Source organism: Choloepus didactylus, chromosome 24 (assembly GCF_015220235.1).
Source record: "Choloepus didactylus isolate mChoDid1 chromosome 24, mChoDid1.pri, whole genome shotgun sequence".
Taxonomy (NCBI): Eukaryota; Metazoa; Chordata; class Mammalia; order Pilosa; family Megalonychidae; genus Choloepus; species Choloepus didactylus.
This window is the reverse complement of record NC_051330.1, coordinates 10,144,239-10,169,774: the sequence shown is the minus strand read 5'-3', so window position 1 is coordinate 10,169,774 and position 25,536 is coordinate 10,144,239. Positions and strand designations below refer to the sequence as shown.

Below are 25,536 nucleotides of genomic sequence, written 5' to 3'. Positions count from 1 at the left end.
CCCACTGTTGGGTGCCAGGCATCCCCCTCTTTTAGGACTTCCCTGGACATGTCATGCTACTCACCAAAGAGCAATGCTTCCTTCAAAAATGGCCAGTCTCGTCAACAGGTAGAAGGACCCACATGGAATCTAACGTTCATTTTCATTCCGATTGCTTGCCCCTCTCTCCCTTCAGCCTCACCCTCCCATCCCTTCTTTCTACCACAGGCACCCCTTTGGTTGCTTTTCTAAAAAGGAAGAAGCCAGATTGATCCTCAGAGACATATCAAGGACCAGAAAACAATGGAAATTATCCCAGGGGAGCCAGTGTCCCCATGTATCTCTTGCTGGACTTTTCTAAGATGAGGGGGCAGGCAGAGAGCCCTTTGGTTTACTGTGAGCTTTCATTTGCAGATCACTGTGGAGCACTAATGGCACTAAATGTGGTAGTGGCTAACTCACTCCTGCCAGGGAAAACAATGCGGAGCAAGAATTAGGGCACAAAGTCAGTCTGAAAAACTGTGATCTCTAGCTGGGCTGTTATAGAAACAGCTCTGATTATAGATGGCCCACTCATTCCACGTCCACGTTTTGTAAAGAAAGTAATGGCCTTTGAACTGGTTTGTATACATTACATCACCCCGAAAAAGCCACATTCTTTGATGCAATCTTATGGGGGCAGACGTATTACTGTTGATTAAGTTGGAACCTTTGGATTAGGTTGTTTCCATGGAGATGTGACCCACTCAACTGTGGGTGATAAGTCTGATTAGATAATTCGTATGGAGGCGTGGCCCTGCCCATTCAGCATGGCTCTTGATTAGTTTACTAGAGTCCTATATAAGAAGCTTGCTGCTACAGCTGAGACACATTTTGAAGATGGCCATTGAAAGCAGAGTTTTGCTGACGTTTTGGAGGTACCAGCCCAGAGTTTGCCCTGAGAAGCTGACACAGAGACATTTTGGAGAATGCCAATGCAACCTGGGAGCAAGCAGACGCCAGCCACATGCCTTCCCAGCTAACAGAGGTTTTCCGGATGCCAATGGCCTTTCTCCAGTGAAGGTACCCTATTTTTGATGCCTTACCTTGGACACTTTATGGCCTTAAGACTGTACTGTGGAACCAAATAAATCCCCTTTATAAAAGCCAATCCATTTCTGGTATTTTGCAAATGGCAGCATTAGCAAACCGGAACAGCCTTATTCTACAATCTGAGTCGTAATGAATACACAAATTTGATCCAAATTGTCTATAGTAGAATGACAATTTTACCTGAAAAGGTGATCATTTAAAATTTTTCCAAATAGGCAAATAAAATGATAAAAATGACTGTTTTGTAACAAAATTAGTGGCTGATTCAGAAGAGACTGAAGGTTCTCATCCATGTTCCTAATTACCGTTGCTGAACTTAAATTGCCTCTCCTACACCAGACTACCCAGTTCCTTTAGAAAGCAGGAGAAGACAGCATCCTCTCTTTAAGGGACAGTGGCTTCTGTCTTCCCATCTTCCTGCTGGTTTAGGAGATCTTCTTACCTCAGGGGCCACAAAGTTTGCTGTGTAGCAGGGGGTCATGAGCAGCCCGTTCTCGGCTCGCAGTTGCTTGGCAAATCCAAAGTCACAGATTCGGATGGATTCGGGGTTTCCAGACTCGTCCATGTACAGTATATTGCTTGGCTTCAGGTCTCGATGAACAACCTGGACACAAAGGGGTCATTATGCAAAGGACAGACGAGGAGAACGAAGGGGGACAGATTAAGAATATAAGGCGTTATTTCGGAATTCTTTATTCTGGGCAGCTCGTTCAGCAGGAAGCAAATCAGCTATATAAAATGGGATGCTGTATGCTTTAGAGTGGTTCCACTTCCCTTCTTTCTCTCTGTCACGTCGTTCACTCAAATCCCAGGACCCAGCATAAACTGCTTTTACTGTGAGTCAATATTTGAGTCGATAAATAAACACACACCTATCGAGATGAGGGAAGGGAGTGATGGTTTTTTGGAGCCATTACATAAAAGGAAATGTTGTGGTGCGTTCAGGTAACTGGAATAATAAAAAGTTGTTTTTTTTTAAAATTATATTCATTCAATAAATATTTGTGGAGCACGTCCAACGTGCCAAGTGCTATTTGGTGTTGGGGATGTGACAAAGTTATGACGAGTGGAAGAAACAGCAAATAACTGCACAAAGCCTATAAAATGGCCCGTGACGAGTGCTACAGAGGAGAGGGCAGGTGTTCCAGCAGGTACCATGGGGAGGTCTGGGGGTGTAAGGTGGGCAGCAGCAAGAGGCCACTTCAAAGCAAAGCAGTTCCTTAGGGCCCAAACCGATTTCTTCCAAATGGGACAGAGAGACCAGTTGTAGTGGCATGTGGGACGCCTTTGTAAAGGCCTGAAACCCAACCATTCCCATTGTCGTATTAAAATCCACAGTGAGGATATAAGAGGGAAGTAAAAAGGACCAACTTGGGCAATTAAGTTTGGTTTACAGAGATCCTGATGGCAAAGGAAATGAGATATTTTGGTGACAGTTCTGTTACCTCCCTTTATTAAATATAAGCAAGTCTGCAAAAAGCATGACTCAGAGGGTTTCCTCTAGGCTGTGACTGTTCTAGGAAAAGCAGAAAATACTTATTATCCACCGGGTGATCCCACAGAAAAGGCCCACTGTGTGGTCCTTCGAGAACATTCTGTTCAGAGATGACTACATTTTAAAAACTTGTAAGAATGCACACACTGCTGGCTAAGAAAGTATTTGCCCATTTCATAAGAAATTCTTAAAAGAGAGAGAGGGGAGGAGAAAAAGTTATTTGATGCAACTGTGGCGAAGTGTGTTGAGTTCTGGAACTAGACTGGCCTGGTCCGAATCCTGGCTCTGCCACTGATTAGCTGAACAAGCTTGGACAAGACACAAAACCTTTCTGGGCCTTACTCTCCTCATCTGTCAAATGGGCACGACGGGATTAAAATAATGAAGAGCTTAGAACAGTGCCTAAATGTGGCAGTGGTGATGTAAATCTCATTCTCATTTTCATCTACAGCATTCCTTTGCTAATCATCGATTTTAAATATGGCACGTAATGAAAATTCCAGCATTAACCTTCATCAAGCCCAAAGTACTTGATATCCAAAGGTCCAGGTAAATTTAATCTCCTTGCCTAACTCCTGGATACACTGTGCGTACACATGATTTTAGACCCTCCTCGAGGTGCACACGCACATAAGAGGGAAAGTCTGTGATCTGGAAGGAATTCAAGGATGTCCTCAGGTCCCAGCCCTTGGGCGATACTGGTTCCCAGTTCTTTGGCCATGACCTTCCCACAGGTCCGCTCCGGGAGGGGAGGCTGGGCCCTTACCCCCTGGGAGTGGAGGTAGTCCATAGTCTTCGTGATGGTGCACAGGACATCGCTGGCTTCCCGCTCCGAGAAGTATCTCTGCCTCAGGATACGGTCCAGGAGCTCCCCGCCACGCATCAGCTCCATCACCAGGTACACGTACTTCCCGTCGTCGTAGACCTGGGGGGGCCGAGAGAAGAGGGGCAAACAGACCTCAGCAGCTCCCGGGCCCCACGAGGCTGCCCTCTCACTAGGGGGGCAGCTGGGTAGTGTCCGAGAGGGACAAGTCTAGTGGTGGCAGGTGAGAGGCTCCCGGGGGGAGAGGCTGGGATTCTAGCGTTCACCTGGGGATGGAAACAGGTGTGCTGCAGAAGGTGAGCGTATGGCCAGTCCAGTGCTACCAGATATGGCTTCCTTAGGAAACACCCCAGCTTTAATAACCAACTGCTGAACAGGAAGGCGTGAGTGTGGCCTGAAGGGCTAATAATTGCATGTATCTGTTTTTAGCTGAAATTAATATTTGCTTGAAATTGCCCATATATTTAGATAGCAGAGGTAGACCTATTTAGAGATTAACAATGTGAATGTTGGCCCAACACCATGCAATTAGTTGTATATATGTTACTAGAATAAAAATAAAAATAAAAATAAAACACGCATGGGACCGTAGAAGACAGTGAACCCTATTGTAAATAATGGACTATAGTTAACAGTACAATTACAAAAATGTTCTTTTATGAATTGTAACAAATGTACCACACTAATGCAAGGTGTTAATAATAGGGGGGCTGTGATGGTTAGATTCACGTGGCCAGGTGATGGTGCCCAGGTGTCTGGTCAAGCAAGCACTGGCCTAACCATTACTGCAAGGACATTTGTGGCTGGTTAATAAACCAGAAGGCTGGTTTATTAAATCATCAGTCAATTGACTGTATGATGACTGATTACATCAATGAAGGGCATGTCTTCCGCAATGAGAGAATTCAACCAGCTGGATTTAAACCAATCAGTTGAAGACTTTTAAAGAAGAAAAAGAGAGCACCTTCACTTCTTCTTTGGCTAGCCAAGTGAAGAGTCTCCTGAGGAGGTGCCAGTTTGCTGTCCGCCCTGTGGAATTTGGACTCGTGCATCCTGCTCTACGGAGTTTGGACTTGTGCATCCCCACAGTTGCGTGAGACACTTTTATAAAATCTCATGTTTACAGATATCTCCTGTTGGCTCTGTTTCCCTAGAGAACCCCAGCTAATACAGGGGTTTATGGGAACTCTGTATTTCATGCATGACTTTTCTGTAAATGTACAACTTTTCTAATTAAGAAAGAAAAGGGGGAAAAAAAGGCATTTCTTCTCAAACCTTGATGTGCATATACTCTTAGGGGAATCCTGTTAAAAGGCAGATTCTGATTCAGTAGGTCCAAGCTGGAGCCTGAGACTGTGCGTTTCTAAGAAGCTTCCAGCTGATGTCTTGGCTGCTGTCCCATGAACAACACTTTGAGTAGCAGGGGACTGGGAGTTCAGGCAGAATCCCCAGAGTTCATTTACCACCTCAAAGCAGTGTTTTCTTTCAGAAAAGCAACAGATGAAGATAGCTTTTGTCCATACTAGCTTTAATTTCATGAACTTAAAAACCCAACTCTCTGGCTAATTTTGTTCCACGCAGGTGTATCCAAGGGCCTACACAGTCATCGACAAGAGCTTGATGTGAGATACGGCAAAGAACATAGATACAATTATTATTTTAGCTCACAAACAAATGAATTTTCAGGGTAAATTACTAAAATTTCCCCAGGTTTGAACTTAGAAGATGTAAAGTTAACGCTGGTGTATTTATTTCTGACTTTATTAACACCAATACTCTGTTTTTGAAAATGTAAACACAATGTCTTCATTCACTTGGAATGAATTCGGATTCACTCATTTCAAATATAATAACTACGGAGTTTTCACATTAGTTGACTTTTGTTTGCTGATCTTAATATATAAAGTGAATGGCAAGAGTCCTGAATCTGAGCAACAGAGTAAGCGTCATCTAACATGAACAAAGGCTTGGCTTAATTGTAAGCTTCACTGACCTCAAGTACCTCTTCCACATTTCCCTCAGAATTTAATTGGCATCTTGAAGGCGTCTTACTCCAGGAATTTACCAGACCCGAAGGACAGGGAGGTGGCCCCATTATTCTTGAGGCTCTAGATTCGTGATATTGGAATCATTCTGGAGTTAGAGGGTGAGGGGGAATATGGAGTAAACTTACTGCATACTCCTTATTCCCTGATCTCAAACCCTGCATGCCAATCCTGTCCTGACCCCCAGGGAAACTGACACTAAGCACCTAATCTAGAAATCCACGGGCTGGGCTGCGAGAAGTCCCATAGCCATCTAGACCTGGAGCCTCAGAGCTGATCCAGCACTCACCTCGCCAATCCTTTACCCTCTGTTTCCATTATATTTAAGAAAGACAATAAAAAACAATACATTGGAATTATAATTCACACTGGTTATTTTTCCTCTTTCATATTTGGAAATTACTTGATTTGGGAGGAGTAGGGGGTGCTAAGTGACGTGAAAAATCAATCCAGCAAGTTAAGCCAACCAGCTACTAAGCAAACCAGAGGATGCATGAGGTAGGAATTGGCTCAGACATGCACTCTTGGCTGTGACAACCGTTAGCTGAAATCTGCAGAAAGCTCGCACTCAGTAAGCGGTTGCTTTATTGCACTAGTTGAAGAAACACAAAGCAGAAGCGACATCACTGTTGTATGAGGACCACTTACATCTTTCAGGGTGATGATGTTGGGGTGTTGGCCATATCTCAGGAGGATCTCAATCTCTTCCGAGGGGTCTCTTTTACTCTTGTCGATGATCTGGAACAAAAACGGCATTGGACAATGAGAGGTTTGCGTTTAGGCTTTCTTTCAGATGGTGTCTTCTGGCTTGGACCTTTTCTGGAATGGGTTTGGATGTTGTCTGGCCCACGGTTGGCCTGATTACATGCTGCCCCCTTTCCACCACCTTCCCACTCAACTCAGATCACTGATTATTGCCTAGAGATTCACACTTACTCCTTTCTTTCTCAACTAGCATCTGACTTACATTAAAGAAAGAGAGGGCTACCAACCTTCAGACAATAATCTTAAGATATTATAAGGTTGAGCAGAGAAGGTGGGTTTGGAAAGCTCATGTAGACACCAAAAAATAATGGAATGTGCTTTTCAACCATCGCTACAGGTTCTGGGTTGGGTTGCCTGTGTATCATTCACCTTATCCTGTGAGCTACAAGCCAGCAACACAATTAGAGGAGGTGCAAAGTTCTCACCAGAGAACCACTGGGGTGGGTTTGCTGCTGTGACTTAGATGTACTAGAAGTTCTTTCTTGTTTCCATCCCTGCCCTCTTCCCTCTAGCATGTCTATCTGTTATCCTAGCCTTAGGGTAGCAGATAAAATAGTTTTACCCCATGCATACAATAACCCTAGAGGAAAGAGAAAACACTGTGGCTTCCTGTGGGGAGGGGAGTGTTCAAGGGGTGCTAGGAGGACCTTACTTCGTAGTTTTTCAATTTTAACCTCGTGGATATAGTACCTATTCAGAAAATTAAATAAAGATGTCAAAATGCATTTTATAAGCTAATACATGAGAACAAAGGGGCTACATGATACTAAATCTGGGCTTATGAATGATACTTATCTATTAACCCGGTGTCAATTTTATTTTTTCATGTTCTTTTGCTGCAAGTCTTAACATAAATTCTGACTTACATTAAGTATTTGTAAAAATCACAGTTTTAAAAGATACTTTACCTTAAAATCTAACTTACTTTTGAAAAATATTTTAAGATCGTAATAAAAATCAATGTACATCCTCAAATGTGAAGCACCGTAAATTTTAACACATTGGAGACATGATCTTGTTTAGTGATTATAATTCGATACACATTTGAGCATGCAGGTTGATTTTTATTACATTTTAAAAACCAATACTTAAACATTTTTTAATCAAAATGTGGTGGAACCCACAAGGCACTGTTACCAACAACTGAAAACCACAAACTGGCTGTTCTCTAAGGTGGCATATGGAGGAAATGAAGGGAAGAGAAAGAAGTGTCTAGATCAATGTCCCATGGTGGGAGATGAGTAAGATCTGAAGGAGACCCAAAAGGGTTTGCATAGTCCTGCCGTTTCCTTCCTGGAAGTAAAACCACCTGTCTCTCAGTGATGCTGCTGATTTGCTTATGGGGGAAGTATGGTTTTTCATCAGAGGTAAGGACGCTGTGGTAGTTTGGTTATTTTCAATTTAACCATATCAGAAATTACTGTAAATTCTACAAACAACATAAAAAGGTTGATTTAATCAATCAGTCTTAAATTTCATCTCGTAAGTTGAATGAGGTGGAAAATTAAAAATAGAAAACAACAATATCTCTGCAGTGAGACGAAGACAGCCCAGGCTGTGAGCCCCTCACTCTCTGGCACTTAAACACAAGAGTTTGGAGACACGCTCCCATCGCAGGGTGACAGGGTGGGTTAGCAAGTTTGCCATACGCGGCTTGAAAGGAAGGCTTTTTTTTGGCTTGAAACAACCCAAATTTATTATCTTAGAGTTCTGCAGGTTAGAAATCCAACATGGGTCTCACTGGGTTAAAATCAAGATGTTGAAGGGCTACCTTCTTTGCTGGAAGCCCCAGGGTGGGTTTCTTGCCTTGGTCAATTTCCAATGGCCGCTATGCATTCCCTGGCTCATGTCTTCCTTCCTCCATCTTCAGGGAGCAGATCCCATTACTCTGATCTTCTCTCTGGTCCCCTCTTCGGCCCTTTAGAGCCCTTGTGATTGCATTGGCTCCACCTGGATAATCCAGGATACCTGGAGGAAGGAATCTGCCCCACCCCAGGACTGAGATGATATAGAAGAGCGGTTAAGAGCACAAGCTCTGCAGCCAGCCTGTCCTGGTTTGAGTCCTGCCCTCACCACTTACTCTCCGTTGCATTTCACCAGGTTACTGAACCTCCCGAAGCCACGGTTTCTTCATCTGTGCAAACAGGGATAACACTATTCATCTTGCAGGGTTGTTATGAGGATTCAACAAATTAATACGTATAAAGCTCTTAGAACTCCCTGATATGCAGAAAATATTTGCTACGTGTTATTCTTATTATGATGATAAAATGTAAGTATCCTTATAGGCTGAGGCAGGGAATGAATGACCCTGCCAGTTTGCAACACCGAAACATTACTTTGAGTCCTCGTCTCTAAATCTTCCTTTCAGGTCAGTGCCAAGGAGCAGTGGTAATGTTTAAAAATAATGTTGGGGGAAGATGTTCAGTTGAAGGTTCCAGAAAGAAAATCAGATGTCAGACACAAATGGGGTCATCCGAGGAGTATTTAATTGAGGGACTACTTTCCAAAGTGTGGAAAGAGGTTAAGTGAACCAACAGTGGATAATGCAGTACTGTGAGGCTAGCAACAGTGGGGAGCATTATCTCCCCTTGGCCTGAGGGGGCAGGAGAGGCATCAGGAGTTTGCTAAATGGGGAAACCTTTCTTAGAGGAACACGGCTGAGACGGTTAATTTCAAGTGTCAGCTTGGCCAGGTTATGGTGTCCAGTTGTTTGGTCAAGTGAGCACTGGCCTGATTATTACTGCGAGGGTATTTCACAGATGGATTTGCATCTTGAGCCAGCCAATTGCATCTACAGCCGATTGCATCTACAATTAACACAGGAGATTGCCCTCAGCAATGTGGGGAATCTCCTCATCCAAACACTTGGAGGTCTTAAAAGACAAAACTGAGGATTTCAGAAGTCAGAAAGAAGAATTCCTGCCTTTACTTCAGTCAGCCAGCTTCTCCTGGGGAATTCAACTTCACTATTATTAGTTTCCAGTTTGTGTTCTGCCCTGTGGAGTTCAGATATGCCAGATTTCAGAATCATCTTTCCAGAGTTTCCAGCTTGTGGCCTGTCTTAACAAATTTGGACTTGCCAATCACCATGGTTGTGTGAGCCAATTCCTATAATCTCTCTCTCTCTTTTTCCTCACTGTGTGTGTGTTTGTGTGTGTGTATCCTGTAGGTTCTGTTTCTCTGGAGAATCTTGACTAATACAATTGCTAACTGTAGCCTTTGATTTTACTTTATAATAAAATCTGCATAAATACTGCAGTCACACTTCCTCCCAGCCCCCCTCTCCTGTGCTGTCTCCCTTTGGCGGAACTGACCGCAAGTCAAGGTCAAGGAAAGGGCACAAAAAGTGCTGGAAGTGGTTTTGGAGGGGGAAATAGAAGCTATCCGGTGTGGAAAGGCAGTCCCACGGCCAAGTCGTGGCAGCAATGGAATTCTGACACCCGCCGTCCTGGTTTCTCACTTTCCTTTAATCTGCTTATATTTGACAAAAGAAGAAAAAGCTTGGGCCAGGGTCATCTACTTCAAATCTCATCTGAGCTACCATGAATCAGACACACATCTCTAACTTCTGTTCAGTATGAAGTGTTTTCATCTGGAATATTGTCAGGAAGTGCCACCTGCTCTTTTTCTGGGAGATTTCTTTTTTGGCGGGAAGGGTGTGTTTTTCTTTAGAAAGGTAAGGAAGAATTAACCTAGAAGGGGAGCAACAGGTTAATTACTGGTCCCTGAGTACAAAGACCGTGTCTTGTACGTGGGACAGTGGAGCCCACAGGAGAGGGTCTGAGGATATTATTTAGAAGCCCGAGGAGATGAAGTGCCAGATGACTCCATGGATTTCCTTCTCTATGGGATCAGTTCCTTGGGATTCCTATTGTCAGACTTGCTTCTAATTAAAGCAAGCCCTGATGGATCGAGTTCCTGATTCTGAGAACAAAATAGTTTTATAATCTTTATTATGTAATAAAATTGAGGGAGGTGTTTCAGTTTGCTAATGCTGCCAGAATGCAAACTACCAGAAATGGATTGGCTTTTATAAAGGGGGTTTATTTGGTTACACAGTTACAGTCTGAAGAACATGAAAATGTCCAAATTAAGGCATCAACACAAGTGTACCTTTAGCAAAGGAAGGCCAATGCCATCTGGAAAACCTCTGTTAGCTGGGATGGCACGTGGCTGGCATCTGCTGATCCTGGGTTGTGCTCCAGCTCCTCTCTCAGCTCCTGCGCTTTCTTCAAAATGTTGCTCTTGGGGCATTTTGTCCTCTCTTAGCTTCTCCGGAGCAAAGTATCAGCAAAAGTCTGCTTTCAATGGCCATCTCCAAAATGTCTCTCTTGGCTATAGCACTGAGCTCCTTCTGTCTGAGCTCTTATAGAGCTGCAGTAAACTAATCAAGGCCCACGCTGAATGGGCAGGGCCACACCTCCATGGAAATTATCCAATCAGAGTTATCACCTACAGTTGGGTGGGTCACATCTCCATGGAAACAGCCTAATCCAAAGGTTCCAACCTAATCAACACTAATACGTCTGCCTCACAAGACTGCTTTAAAGACCATGGTGTTTTGGGGGACATAGTACATCCAAACCGGCAAAGGAGGCATTCTTAGTAAACACATTTATGAATAAAGCCTCCTCTCTGCATTCTGAGGCTCAAAGAAGGAGGAGGAGTGAAAGAAACACTCTTTCATTTTTCTTCTGACCTGGTATCAGCTGTAGGGACAAAGGGCCCTGGGGGTCACCACCCAGAAGTAAACTTGCTATGGTGTCGCTGCATAACAAACTTCATTTTCACTTTTCTTAGAGATGTTAATTCAGGGTGTCAAATATCCATGAAACAATTTTCCTGCTGGATGGCAAATGATAATGATTTTTTCCTAGAAGTTGAAACATATAGGTATGGTTCAAATACATTTTTATTCCTGGTGGCTGAAGATGGTGACAGGATTGGATGTGACTTCACCACCACTGACGAACATTTTCCTCTTAGTTTTTGGTCTTTGTATTTCATCTTCCCCTACGTCCACCCCCTCTCCTTTTGGGGCCTTGAATAACTTAGGAAAATGGGCTTTGAGTTACTGTCATAGTTTCTGGCTGCTAAAACCAATCTCAAGCAATGGGTTGGTTTAAACAATGGGAATTATTTGTTCACAGTTTTGAGAAGTCTGAAATCAAGGCATCAGCAAGATGATGCTTTCTCCCAGAAGACTGTGTGTTCCAGGGCTGACTGCTGGCAATCCTTGGTTCTAGGCTTTTTGGTCACATGGCAATGCACATGTCTTCTCCTTTCTCTTCTGGGTTCCATTGACTTTGAAGCCTTCCCATGACTTTCTCTAAGTCTGCTTGAAAAGGACTCCAGCAATCTAGATTAAAACCCAATCTGATTCAGTTAGACCACACTTTAACTGAAGTAACAGACTGAAGTGATCTTATTAACAATGGGTCCACACCTGTCAGATGCAGATCAAGACTAAGTCTACTCCACCACGGGTACCAACTAAACAAGGGGTGGGATGGACTCATGGACTTTCAAAACACACTCATTCCATATGGATCAAACTTTCCACATGTCCAGGAAGTGCAGGTGGGGTATTTCTTCTGACTTGTCAAAATGATGAATATCATATTTGAAACAAGGGTCAGAGAGCATGTAATCATTTGTAAAATTTAACAGACACCATCTCCCACAAAATTAATTTAAACAATCCACACAGGGAAAGAACTCCAGTATTTCCTGCTGGAAAAAAAATAAATTGAAATTTCCATGCCAGTCAGTGTTCCTTCTAAAAATGAGCTCTATTCATGTCAAACATCTGTCCTAATTTCATTTCTTTTTTGGTTGACAAATTACACAGGCAGTATGAAAATGAGCACAGAAATGCTAACGCCATTTTAAATGGTCCGGTGTGAATAAAAATAGGAGTTGCTGCTAGAGTGAGCTGATCCAGCTTAGATCACGTGCATATCGGCCTCATTTCATTACCGGAATTAAGAATTGGGTGACGCGTACTTTGCACAATTTTAAGGATTTCACTTCATTTTTACCTGATTCTATAGCTAAAATAAACTAAAGTACTTTTAATAACAAAACCATGATATGCTAGTGAAAAGAGGGTGTAGCTGTCACTTCATGTGTGTACTTTCTTTATTGGAAAATTTGGCCACTGCTCGTGTATATCCATCTCCTGCATAAACTATTCAGAGGAACAAAGAAAGAAAATTCTAAAAAGTTGGAACTATTCACAAAGAGGTGTCCGTACGCATGTGTACATATAAACTTGTGTTCATATTTGAAGATAAAATAGACCAATAGAAAAAGCTAGAAGGTTACTTCAGCTCATTTTATTTCAGGTTTTCAATTACCTTCAAATTTTGCTCGAGTTTCTGGTTCTGTGATCAAGAAACTTCCTAAATGGCCAGACTGTGAGTTTCCTGAGAGCTTCTCTGCATCATGCCTAGATCCTAGCATTATGCCTGCCATAGAAACAAGTGTTCAATAAAAATGTCGCGTGAATGGATGAAAGTAACCAGCCTAATGAACAAGGGAATCTGTGCAGAACATGAGAGCTTTATAGACAAGAAATGCTTCATTTAAGAATTACATTGCAAACTGAATAAAAAGCATCTCCTAAAGAACCAAAGAAAGGGATGAAATGATTTCTAATTTGAAGAAGAAAAGCTCCTGACATTGCTCTTTTTTATAAAACGCTTATTCTTGACACCTCCAAGTACCACAATGAACAGAAATGAGACGCCTCTTCATTTATCAACTAACACTTACGTTGCTCCTAACGTGTGCCAGCCCTTCCTGAGGTGCTAGAGCCATAGCTGACATCCCAAATGGGGGTGTGGAGACAGACAATAAACAAATAAAATATGAACCACGTTAGGGGTGCTAAATGCTCTGAAGAAAAACACTGTAGGGGGAGGAGGATAGAGAGTGCAAGGAGGGGGCTCTGAGGTGGCCAGGGAGAACTTGCTGGTAAGGAGACCCTTGACTGGTGAGCAGCGATCTGGGAAAATGGGGCAGCCAGCACCATAGATAACAGGGAAGAAAGTTCCAGGCAGAGGGAGAGCAAGGCAAGCACATGCTGTGTGGCTTTCAGGAACAGCCGGGAGATCAGTCCTGCTGCAGTGGGGTGGCCATGGGGAGAGGAGAGTGGCAGGAGAGGGGGCTAAAGAGGCAGCCAAGAATGGGTTACGGAAAACCCCCCCCCCTTTTTTTTTTCCCGGAATAACCTGGGAAACCATTGGAGGAGGGTTTTGAGAAGAAGAATGAAAAGATTGGACTTACATTTGAAAAGTTTAATTTTGAGTACCATGTAGAAAATTAATGGTAGCAGGCAAAAATGGACAGAGGGGGAGCACTTAGGGAGCTGTTGAAAGGAGTCCAGGGAAGAGATGGTTGCTGCTTGGACTAGGGAAGTAGCAGTGGAGACGATGAGAGCAGGGCAGGTTCTAGATCAGACTGGCTCATGGAGAGAACTGGTATGGGAGACTGTTGGGGAGCGAAGCGTGTCTCCCATAAAGACATGGTCAAGCGCTAATCCACATTCCTGAGGGTGTGAACCCATTTGTATCTAGGGCCTTGGAAGATGTTATTCATAAGTGAACTCACTTATGAATAGGATCTTTGAAGATCTTATTTAGATGAGGCCAAATTGAATCAGGCTGGGCCTTAACCCCCAAGACTGGAGTCCTTATAAAGGGAAGAAATTCAGACAGAGTCAGTCAATGGAGGCCAGAAGGCAGAAGCAGCCAGAAGTCAGCAGAAACCAGTGGAGTGGACACAAGGAGAGAGAGATGGCTACGTGATGGGGGTTTGCTGGAAGGCTACCGACTCCGGGAGAAAGCAAGCAAGTCCTGCCAAACCTTGCTATTTTAGTTTCCCGGCTGCCAAAACAAATACCATACCATGGGTTGACTTAAAGAATGGGAATCTACTGGCTCACAGTTTTGAGGTTAGAAGTCCAAAATCGAGGTGTCAGCAAGGCCATGCTTCTCCCCTGAAGACTGGAGTGTTCTGGGGCTGGCTGCTGGTGACCCTTAGTCCCTGCTTTTTGGTCACATGGCAGTGCACAAGGCAATATCTTCTTTCTCTACTGGGTTCTGTTGGCCTCTGATTTCTTGCTTTTTCCATGGCTTATCTTCCTGTGCCCAATTTCCGCCATATTGGATAGAGGCCCACCCTCCCTCAGTTTGGACACCTTATCTAACACCATCTCAGAGGCCCTAGTTACAAATGGGTTCACACCCACTAGAGCAGTGCAGCTAATACCATAGATGATATTAAATCTCATGCTGGAATGATCACATTTCTTTCTGAATGGCTTAACTTTTTTCTTAGGATGGGGAAACTGGATGCGAGTTCCCCTTAGGTCTCTCCTTCACTCATCTAAGGCAGATCCCTTGAGTTCCAAGCTTTATTCCATTGGAATTTTCAGGATGCAGCTTCTGAAACATGTCCCGACACTGGCCACAGGAGCCCTTCGCAGCAGGAGCTGTGAGGTTTGGTGCTGCCTGTGACCCTAAAGCAGAACACTGAACCTGAGGGTGAAAACGAGCTCAGAAGGTCTTCAAAGCTGTGGCGAAACAAACCGAAGCAGGTGACTGGATGCCAAGGGACCCTCAGATTGGGGGGCCCTTGAAGCTGAGTTTTGGGCGAGGGTTCCACGGCGGACTGTCGTCTCTGAGGTAAAACTGGAGGAGGTGGCCTTACAGCCACTGGCCCCTCTTCTGGGAAGTGGAGAAAGAGGCAGCTGCTCCAATCTCAGCCGACAGAGATGAGAGTGTGGGGCTGGCTCCCTGGCTTCCCCTCCTCGCACGGCCATTCATTCTCCAGGGCTCCGCAGCCTCCCTGGATGGGTGTGGAGAAAGGTCAAACAGGGAGGCTCGAGCAGCCAAACTGTGGCCCAGACATGGAAGCCAAAGGGAAAAATCTTCCCTCATTCCTCAAAACCTTCCCCTTGGATGCAAAATGAGACGAAATAGTTTCAGTGGCTGAGAGATTCCAAATGGAGTCGAGAGGTCACTCTGGTGGACATTCTTATGCACTATATAGATAACACCTCTTAGGCTTTAATGTATTGGAATAGCTAGAAGTAAATACCTGAAACTACCAAACTCCAACCCAGCAGTCTGGACGCCTGAAGACAATTATATAATAATGTAGATTACAAGGGGTGACAGTGTGATTGTGAAGACCTTGTGGATCACACCCCCTTTATCTAGTGTATGGATGAGTGGAGGAATGGGGATAAAAACTGAAGGACAAATGGGGTGGGATGGGGGGATGATTTGGGTGTTTTCTTTCACTTTTATTTTCTATTCTTGTTCTGGTTCTTTCTGATGTAAGGAAAATGTTCAGAGATAGATTGTGGTGATGAACGCATAACTATGTTATCATACTGTGGACAGTGGATTGTATACCATGGATGATTGTATGGTGTGTGAATGTATTTCAATAAAACTGAATTTAATTAAACAAAACAAAACAAAACAAAACCTTCCCCTTTCCAAAATATAGCCTCTCCCTTGTCCTCAACCCAGAGAAAGGCTCACATGCAGCCACCACGTCCGCACCAGAAGGGGAGAAGCACTTTCACCCCTGTACACTGAGACCCCTGAGAAAGGGGAATCCAGATTAGATTTGACACAGAGGCCCAGTTTTGCTAGTTACACCTGTGTTTTAAACTTTAGGGAGCTTCAAGGTTTATCAAAATTTTTCTTGTGCTTTAAATTTATTTTGAAGCTCAACTGTAAAGCTCTGCCCCTCTGTTCTGCCCAGCTGTCTCATTCCTTTACGATTTGGATATTGTAAGATGCATGATAATTTTGTCTAAAATGGGATTTTGGGGTCCCTATTCCTTACAAGAAGAGGAGCAGCTGAGTGTGGAGTTTAAGAGCGTAGACTCTGCAGCTCACTGTTTGGGTTGGCACCTCGGCTCTCCCGTTTACTGCTGTGTGTCCTTAGGTGTGTTATTAACCTCTCGGTGTCTCAGATTCTTCATGGGGATGATTAAAATAATCACATATAGGTGGTGAGGACAAAGTGACAACATCTGCAAGGTGTTAGAACAGGGCTTGGCATAGAGTGAGTGCCATGTAAGAATCTCCTGTCATCATCATCATCATCGTTCTAAGGCAGGGGATTTAATGGGTGACAATTCTGAATTCTGTGTAATGGCTGCTGCTCCTAGTCTCGTGCACTCGAGCTGTTGGGTAGTTTCCTCCTTATATTTTCCACTGACAGTGTTTTGTGCAAGAGGGTCGAGATGGCAACTTCAGCACCTTGGGAATAAAAGTTAATTTTATGTCCATTACGCTGTGTCTTGCAATAAAGAGAACCTTGAGTCATCAGTAGACATTGGCAAGGATTCTCTCAAGGGTCCCTATAGAAAGCTCATGAGAAGTTGCGGTATTAGGGACACAACTCTCAACTTAGCTATAGAACAAGCTTTCTAAAATTGAGTAGTATAGATATGTATCCATACATTTATATATGTATGTATGTACTTATATATGCTTTCCCCCACTAGTATGATTCTGGGAAGCCTTCCATTTATACAAATTGGCATTGTCTAGAATTCATACCTGACTGTATTAAGCCACAAGGCCCTTAAAAATAAAGTCAAAACAAAGAACGTCTTCCCTCAATTCTTACAAAGCGATGGATTCAAAATATGAAAACTATTTTTTTTTTCATTCAAACACACCTCCCCATTCCTTCTAATCCTATTCAGTCCCAGTTATCTTCAGCACTAAATAATTAATTGCATTTCAGTCTTATTTTGAAGGAAGGGTACACTTATGGTTTGGAATCAATGCGGTCGTGTCATATTGTTTCAGAGCCCTGCACAATCTCATCCCCTACCACGAGCCTTCTGGGACTGGTTATAAAAACAAAGGTGGACTTAAATTTTACATTAAACTGCTGAACTGTTCTGTCTCAGTGAAGTGGTTGCCAGTTCTCACAAAGTACGGCACACCTGTTCAACTATAATCTGCCTGGCAAAGGGGAAGAGGAAGCACTGAGAGAACATAATACTTTTTCTCATTTAACCGTCTTAATATTGGATGGTCGCCCAGAGGGAATATCCTGTAGCCAGTTAAACCTAAGGTGGAGTTTGGGAGGTCCTGGCCCTTCTGCCTGTAGCCAGCAGGTGGAGGGGGGTCCTGGAAAATCCAGAGTTTTCTGCCACAGCCTGAGAGGGAAGGATGGAGCTTAGGAATTCAGATCCTGATTCCACCAGCATTTATTGAGAACTACTATATGCTGGGCACTTTGTTAAATGTGTTCATTGGTAGCTAGAGTTGGTCTCACTAGTTTTAAGATCAAGGTAGAAAAATGCAGCTGAGAGATAGTGCAAAACCAACAATGGTGTTGACTCAAATATGCTTCGGTGGATTTAAGTATGAACCATGAATGTAGTTAATGTGAGGACAGAGTAATCAGAGTGGCAAAATTAGGTTCCTATAAGATGTAGAAATAAACTTAAGGCAAACTATAATGTTTTTTCCAGGGATACTGAATACTTCTCTGATCCCATCTACACTCTGACCACCTGATCTTCTTCTTAAAGGGAAGAGCTTGTCCCTGACTTACCCTTGAAGGACCCACACTTGGAGCTACTACTTGGTTACACAGGACTGCATGGAGCCAGTGTCCCCACCTCCTGCCTCTGGGTAAATCTTGGCAATCACCAAACTCTTGGCCAGATTATCATCCTGCTACCAAAAGATCAACCAGAACTGTTACAAAGATGGAAGACGGCCCCCTTATCTCCAAGACATCAACCTTGTGGGGTTTGTCTACAGGAGCCGTGTCCTGAAGAAGGAAGCTTTCTGCCTGGTTTTTCAGCCTCTGCACTGCTGACATTTGGGGCAGGAGGGGATCCCTGTTGTGGGCAGCCCCCCTGGGCACTGTGGGGGGTTTAGCTGCATCTCTGGCCTCTGCCCGCTAGATGGCAGCAGCGTCCCCTCGCGCCCAGTGGTGACAACCAAGGACATCGCCAGGCATCTCCCGGGCGGGCAGAACCGTCTAGACTGGGAACCACCGCTCTAGGGAGAAACCACAGTATTCTGTCCACAGTCCTTGATGCTGAGTCAACACTATCACATTCCTGCCTCTCACTCAGTCCTCACTGGGAAAGCTTCAGAATCACCCGTGTAGTTGGATGGGAATACTCTGTCTGGCTCTGACTTGGATTATCCCTCAAAATGACACAGATGCCCTTTTCTACCCTGGAGCCAGGTGAAGATTTGGGTAGCTGCATTTGCCAACTGTTCAAGGGGTCCCTGAGAGTGGTGGGGCTAACTTCTAGTGACTGGTTCTCAGTAAGGCATCTGTTGACTTGAGATCCAACTTACAGACCGAATAATGACACGTCACATTCTTAGTTCTGTGTTACATGAGAACACACTTCATTTAGCTAGTTCTTAGTTCTCCCACCAATAAATGGAGATCCTACTGCTTGTCCAGGTAGCTGACATGGAAAAAAAGCAAAAAAAACCTCCAAACCCCAAAGACTTCAATTATATTTTACCTGGAAAATGTTAAAACAACAAAATAGTGATGTGTACCATGCTAAAGCTGTTTCGGGAACAAAGAGCCCTGTTCTGAATAGCAAACTTTTTGTCACAAGACTTCTGCCAGCACTTTCATCTTTGAAAGAAATACCAACCACTGTGCCTGTCCTTTGATAAATGAACTGATTGTCGCTATTCCAATAAGCGGCCTCAGTGTCGTGGGGAGCACGTTGGATGACAGTTTCCATCTTAACTGACAAGTCCCTGGTCTCTGGGTAAGTCACACTCCCTTCCTGTGCTTGGTGAACTTCAGCCTCTTACAGACAAGAAATTCTGACCCACTGTAATCTCCGAAAGGGCGAGGGAAATTCCTGTAACACACACCAGCTAAATTTGTCCAGGGAACTTCAAGGCTTGCAAAAAAGAAACAGGAAGGGCCAGTGCTCTCTTCTCCCATCAGCAGGAGCTACCTGGCCTGGATCCTTCTCCAGGAGAGAGCTGCAGCTGAAATCCCTCAGAAATCTCCATCTCGGGGTTTGCTGTCAACAAGTTCTTTGGGGACTGAGTTATAAAGCCGCTCATGAAGCTGACTTCAGATGGTGTCCTTATATGACAGCTGGGTATGGGGACATTAGGGTAAAACAGGCCACAGCCTCTGTCAATGGAGGATTATTTTTCAGAAGCACAAAACAGATGCTGATCAGACTCACAGTCGTGGGCTGTTTTCTAGAAAGATGGCACGGAGGCACTCACTGGCACACAGTGTTTGCTTCTAGTCACCCGATAAAACTATTTTAAGAAATTCAGTGAGAAATGACTCAAGCAGAAAATAATTCTACAAAGTGCATGTATGCTTATGAAGCATAGGTAAGATAAAATTCACAAGGATAAATGAGATTCTGTTCTCACAGCGAGAATGTAGGTATATTCTCTGCCATTTTCCTATCTGGACAAGGAAGTAGGAAATAGCATCTGGATGTGCAGATGGAGTGTGTCTGTATAATAAGGAATTTGGCCTCTGAAAAATGAGGTCTGGCTTTTGTCCTGGCTCTTGGTGGGGAGTAGTCATCACATCCTTGGGATTTCCTGTGATGGGAACGTCTTTTGTTATTTATGGGGCCCTGGACCACACCTGATAGTTTATGCCAACAAGAGGACGCAGATGGGGCCAGCCACACGGTATCTTGGGGTGGGGGGCTGGCCACACTGGAAAAGACCAACCCCGTGATGGGGGGTCCCAGCTGAGAGCCAGGGCCTGACCCCTGGGGAGGGAAGTGGGGACTGGAGATGGATTTCAACCATGTGGACATTTGCTCCCATCAGCCATGCCTGTTGGTGAACCTCCAGTATAAACTCCGCACACTGAGGCCTGGACAAGCTTCCCTGACTGGTGTGCTGGGAGGGTGACGTGTCCTGTTCGAGGGGGAAAGAACCGGGAAGCTTTGCATTTGAGACCCCCAGAGCACCCTCCCACCCCTGTGCTTTGGGCTTCTGATTTGTAACATTTCTTTTGCTACAATAAAACTATAATCATAAGTAGGGCACTTTCTTTCCTGAGTTCTGCGAGTCTCTCTAGCAAAGCACTGAACCTGGAGGGGCGGTGAGAATCCCTGGATTTGTAGCCATTTGGTCAGAAGTAGGGGTGGTCTGGGAACCCCCAAACTCACGGCTGGTGTCAGAAGTGACAGCGGCCATATGCAGCCTAGATTAATTCTGGAAGAGTCAGAATTGCATTGTACTTGGTGTTAGAAGTTAATGCAGTGTACACGCAGGCTCTCCTTTAAACGCTCCAAATTATGAGGTGGAAGAAGAGGAAAAAGAAAATTCCCCAACAACCCAAATCCTCGGTATCCATTGAGCAGAGCCCTGTGCAATCCCCTGGGTCTCATGCTGTGGGGTGACCACTCAGGAACGGGACATGGACTTCTCTTGCTCTCATCCCATGGTTGGACATTTTGAAATAACGGTGACCCTCTCTGTAGCCTCCACACATCCAATTTTCACAGGAGTCTTAAATCACGATACGTTTCCATCCTTCAGCTGCCTCGTAATGTGCTCAAGACACCGGGCGGGCTGAACATGCAAAATCTATCAGCGGAGCTCACAAATCAATTTTCCCTCCATGTCTGAACATTCTTCCTTCAGAAAATCAAGATGAGTTGGTCAAAAAGCCGTAAATTCCTGACCCAAGTTAAATCAAGGGGTCCGAGTCTCTCTGGCTTGTGTCTTTGAGGATGGGGCTGAGTGTTGCCACAGCGTGAGAAATGCAGGGAAGACATCTCCAACGAATGTGCAGGGGCTATTTCTGAGGAGTCACCTTTTGGAAGAAATCTTTGTTTTCACAAAATGACTGTGGAATGGTGGGCGAATTAGGATGAAATGATTTATCAGTCTCACGGCAGTCATCTCTTTCAACAATTTTTTCAGAACTTAGAAAAATCGCAATGGAAATTACTGCTTTTCTACGACTACTTTGCTGGACAGGTTCGTCTCTCCCCGCATGTTTTTTGAAGCGCCTGCGCCTGCCACGTGCTACAGAAATGTCAAATATAAGGCAGAACAGGAGGTCCTGGTTGTGATGACGGCACAGACGAGGCACCTACTCCTTACAAACCTTGGCTCTTTGAGCTTAATGGGAAAGTGATGGAATTTAGAGCACCTCTTGCTGTCTTTTAAATAGAATGAAGAATTTATGCATTTTACAATAAATTAGATTCTGATTATAGTGGGAAGCTTTAACGCCAATTCATATTTATTAATCAAAACACTCTAGAACCTGGTATTTTGGATTACCAGGTGTCAACTATTTAATCTAGCCACAATCAAGGAAGCTAAAGGTAATATGAAGTGATCGCCAAGTTGGATTACAGGTCGTTGTTACTATTTACTGCTTTTTAGATGGCTGGAGTGAACCTGCTAGCTCTCGGCTTAAGTTTGTGCAAGTAAATCCAGTTCATACTTCATGCTTTGTCTCTCCTTCATCCACATTTTCTCAAAATACTGATTGTACAAAGCTTCTATTTAAATTATGTATGATACAGAAAGCTGCTAAGGGTGGTCAATACCTAGATGTACATATGTAATGGAAAATATTTGTGATTTGCAAAGCTACTTTTAGTGGCTGACCTAATACCACAGAAAACTGAGCTGTATCTCATCAGAGTTTGGAAAATGGCAAATGGGAGGATGATGTTTCCTAGAGCAGGAGCGGATGCTGACAGTGAGTGTTTGCTTGGGTTCGGACGTGCCTGCTGGCATCTGTGCACTGATGTGTGGCGGTCATACCTGCCTCCTGCTTGGCCGTGTCACTGCTGCCAGGCCTCACGTGGCCTTACCTTCACAGCGTACTCTGTGTCGGTGGCTTTGTGCACACAGCGCTTGCACACCGAGTAGGAGCCCACTCCGATGTCCTCCTTGATCTCGTAGCCATCGGTAAAGTGGATGTTGTTTCCGTGTAGCTGCTGCCGAGAAAGACCAAGAGAAGAGAGCTCTCTGAGAAGTGTCTCGCACAAGGGTACAAGCAACCACAGCCACACAGAAGGTTCCAGATTGCGAACCCAGTGAGGAAACTGAGGCCCAGGAGGTGGTGAGTTTATCTCGCACAGTCATGGAGCTATGTCGTGATGGTCCTAGAGCTAAATCTCAACTCCCCTTGGGCAAGGACTCGTATGTTTTAAATACCAGATCACACTGTGTCCGCTGACCAGTGTGGTTTTCCAACGATTAGAGAGAATGAGAATCTGGACATGAAAAGATGCAAACACTTGTAAGACATAGGGTGTATGGCTCAGATACTAGCATCGAGATGTACACAGCTCATTGGAAATCTGACTGCATGATTTGGTCACTGCCTGCTGGGACCTGTTTATACACAGTCATGCCAAGTGTCCATCTTTTCCCAAAAAGCTGTGGGGAGAGAAATACTCATGGAAATCCCATGTATCCTGACTTAATTCTTAAATAAAATTTAATCATAATTTCTTCTCCAAGAGCTCTTGATACTTTGGGTACAACTCCCCATAAAAATGTCATCTTCTGCTGACACAGTCAAACCATTTCACAATCAAACCTCTGTCTTAGGGGTCTGCTTGAGGTCACACAGCGGAGATGCCTGAGGCTGATCCCAAAGGTGGATTCCGGCCATAGACACCCCCACAGTAAGTCTGTTCAGGGCTTTATCCCCCTTCTTTAAGCAGACTACAAAGCAAGGACATGAGCAATGGTTCGAACCCTGGCTTGACAGATGCCACAGGGACATGGCTTTGGGGAATCACTGTGGCAAAGGCTCAAATTAAAACTAGAAGTGCAGGGACAAAAAAGAGCTAGGGACTGAAAACCAACCCCGTTCAGCCTCCCAGGGCCCCAGATGACCCTGTCTACATGCAGGAACGGGTGCAGGGCCTGAGCAGAGGGTGCAGACGCCATGGGGTTACCTGCACAATGGGGTGCACTGCTGCTCTGTGTGGCTCCTGTTGTGCAGGTTCTTGAACCAGGCTCGATGCCACAAAGCTGAATCCTCTGAAGAGGTGATGGGCGTTGGCGCTGGGGGGGACGCCGGGAGAGTCTGCACAGAAATGACGAGAATTAAAACTTCCAGGAAGATCTGGACAACCATGGGGAGAAACAGCTTGGTGTTGCATGCACATGTGTTGGAGGAGGAAGAATAGATTTAAAAATGCCAGACCCAGAGGATAAAAATGTATTTGCAAGGCTCCTCCCCGCACTGAGGAAATGGGGAATAATGGAGAAATGTTGGACATACCCACTTGGGTTATTACTGATTTTCTCACAAACACTGAGGATTAACAATTTAGTAGGCCGAGCCGTCGATCTTGGGGCTGGTGGCCCTTATGAAGTGTGTTACTGCAAAGGAGAGGCTAAACCTACTTATAATTGTGCCTAAGAGTCTCCCCGAGTGCCTCAGATGTTTCTCTCTCTCTCTAGCTAACCCAGCAGGTGATCTTTTTTTTTTTTTTTTATTAAATTCAGTTTTATTGAAATACATTCACACACCATACAATCATCCATGATATACAATCCACTGTCCACAGTATGATAACATAGTTATGCGTTCATCACCACAATCTATCTCTGAACATTTTCCTTACATCAGAAAGAACCAGAACAAGAATAAAAAATAAAAGTGAAAAAAAACACCCAAATCATCCCCCCTTCCCACCCCATTTGTCCTTTAGTTTTTATCCCCATTCCTCCACTCATCCATACACTAGGTAAAGGGGGTGTGATCCACAAGGTCTTCACAATCACACTGTCACCCCTTGTAATCTACATTATTATATAATTGTCTTCAGGCGTCCAGACTGCTGGGTTGGAGTTTGGTAGTTTCAGGTATTTACTTCTAGCTATTCCAATACATTAAAGCCTAAGAGGTGTTATCTATATAGTGCATAAGAATGTCCACCAGAGTGACCTCTCGACTCCATTTGGAATCTCTCAGCCACTGAAACTATTTCGTCTCATTTTGCATCCCCCTTTTGGTCAAGAAGATACTCTCAGTCCCACGATGCCGGGTCCACATTCATCCCCGGGAGTCATATTCCCCAGCAGGTGATCTTGCTGCCCTCCCCCTACACGGGACCCGACTCCCAGGGGTGTAAATCTCCCTGGCAATGCAGGATATGACTCCCAGGGAGAAATCTGGACCCGGCATCATGGGATTGAGAACATCTTCTTGACCAAAAGGGGGATGCAAAATAAAACAAAATAAAGTTTCAGTGGCTGAGAGAGTCCAAATGGAGTCGAGAGGTCATTCTGGAGGGCATTCTTATGCACTATATAGATATCCCTTTTTGGGTTTTAGTGTATTGGAATAGCTAGAAGGAAATACCTGATACTGTCAAACTGCAACCCAGTAGCCTTGACTCTTGAAGACGATCGTGTAACAATGCAGCTTACAAGGTGTGATTGTGTAATTGTGAAAACCCTGTGGCTCACACTCCCTTTATCCAGTGTATGGATGGATGAGTAGAAAAATTGGGACAAAAACTAAATGAAAAATAGGGTGGCATGGGGTGGGGGATGGAATGTTTTGGATGTTCTTTTTTTACTTCTATTTTTATTTCTTTGGGAATAAGGAAAATGTTCAGAAATTGATTCTGGTGGTCAGTGCACAACTATATGATGGTACTATGAATAACTGATTGTACACTATGCATGATTGTAGGGTGTATGAATACACCTCAATAAAACCATATTTAAAAAAATGCTGAACCATACAAAACCATGCTTTATTTTGGGGGGCGCCATTGGTTTGATTTTTAAATGGCAGAAAGCCCTAGAACAGAAACGTTAGGATGATCACTAGTCCTTTCTTTTAGTTGGCTGCCTTCAGACTTACCGAGTATTCTAAACCACAGTGGCCCATGCCTACCCACTCCGGACGGAGAAAAAGAGCCTAGGGCTTCAGGGTGAGATTGCCAACTCATGGCCCAGTGACCAAGGACGTCACCTTCTTAGCATCTATGTCTGTACGTTCAGAAAGGATGCAGTCAGGGAGAACGGATGTTTCTTTCTGCCCCATCCTTTTCCCCTGTTGCCTGCGTAGCTCTGTGTGGTGGGACTTGACACTTGGAGCTGCCCTCTGCCCTTCAAAGAATATTTGGGGCAAGCCAGTTTCTGTCCAATACGGAAGTGACAGGGCACATGTCCTTTGATTATGATATTTCTAAGCTCTGAAAGATTTCTTTGAAAAGATGACAGCTGTCAGGCTGATCCCAGTTCGAGTTTATCATTAGGTAAAACAAAAAGATTAACAACTGACAGAGAAAGCATTCGCACTGTATGCAATAG

General features: G+C 44.3%; 1 protein-coding gene across 5 annotated transcripts in view; it reads right to left on the bottom strand.

The window, feature by feature from the left end:
• The window catches only part of RPS6KA2 (ribosomal protein S6 kinase A2), a 482,219-nt gene that overhangs the window by 15,659 nt on the left and 441,024 nt on the right, over positions 1-25,536 (bottom strand). For all 5 annotated transcript variants that reach the window (XM_037817711.1, XM_037817713.1, XM_037817714.1 and 2 more), the window contains 5 exons: positions 23,160-23,290; positions 22,062-22,187; positions 6,083-6,172; positions 3,333-3,491; positions 1,514-1,675 (listed from right to left, as the gene is read on the bottom strand). In XM_037817711.1, the coding sequence (XP_037673639.1) occupies positions 1,514-1,675; positions 3,333-3,491; positions 6,083-6,172; positions 22,062-22,187; positions 23,160-23,290 (668 nt within the window). The remainder of the gene's footprint in view (positions 1-1,513; positions 1,676-3,332; positions 3,492-6,082; positions 6,173-22,061; positions 22,188-23,159; positions 23,291-25,536) is intronic.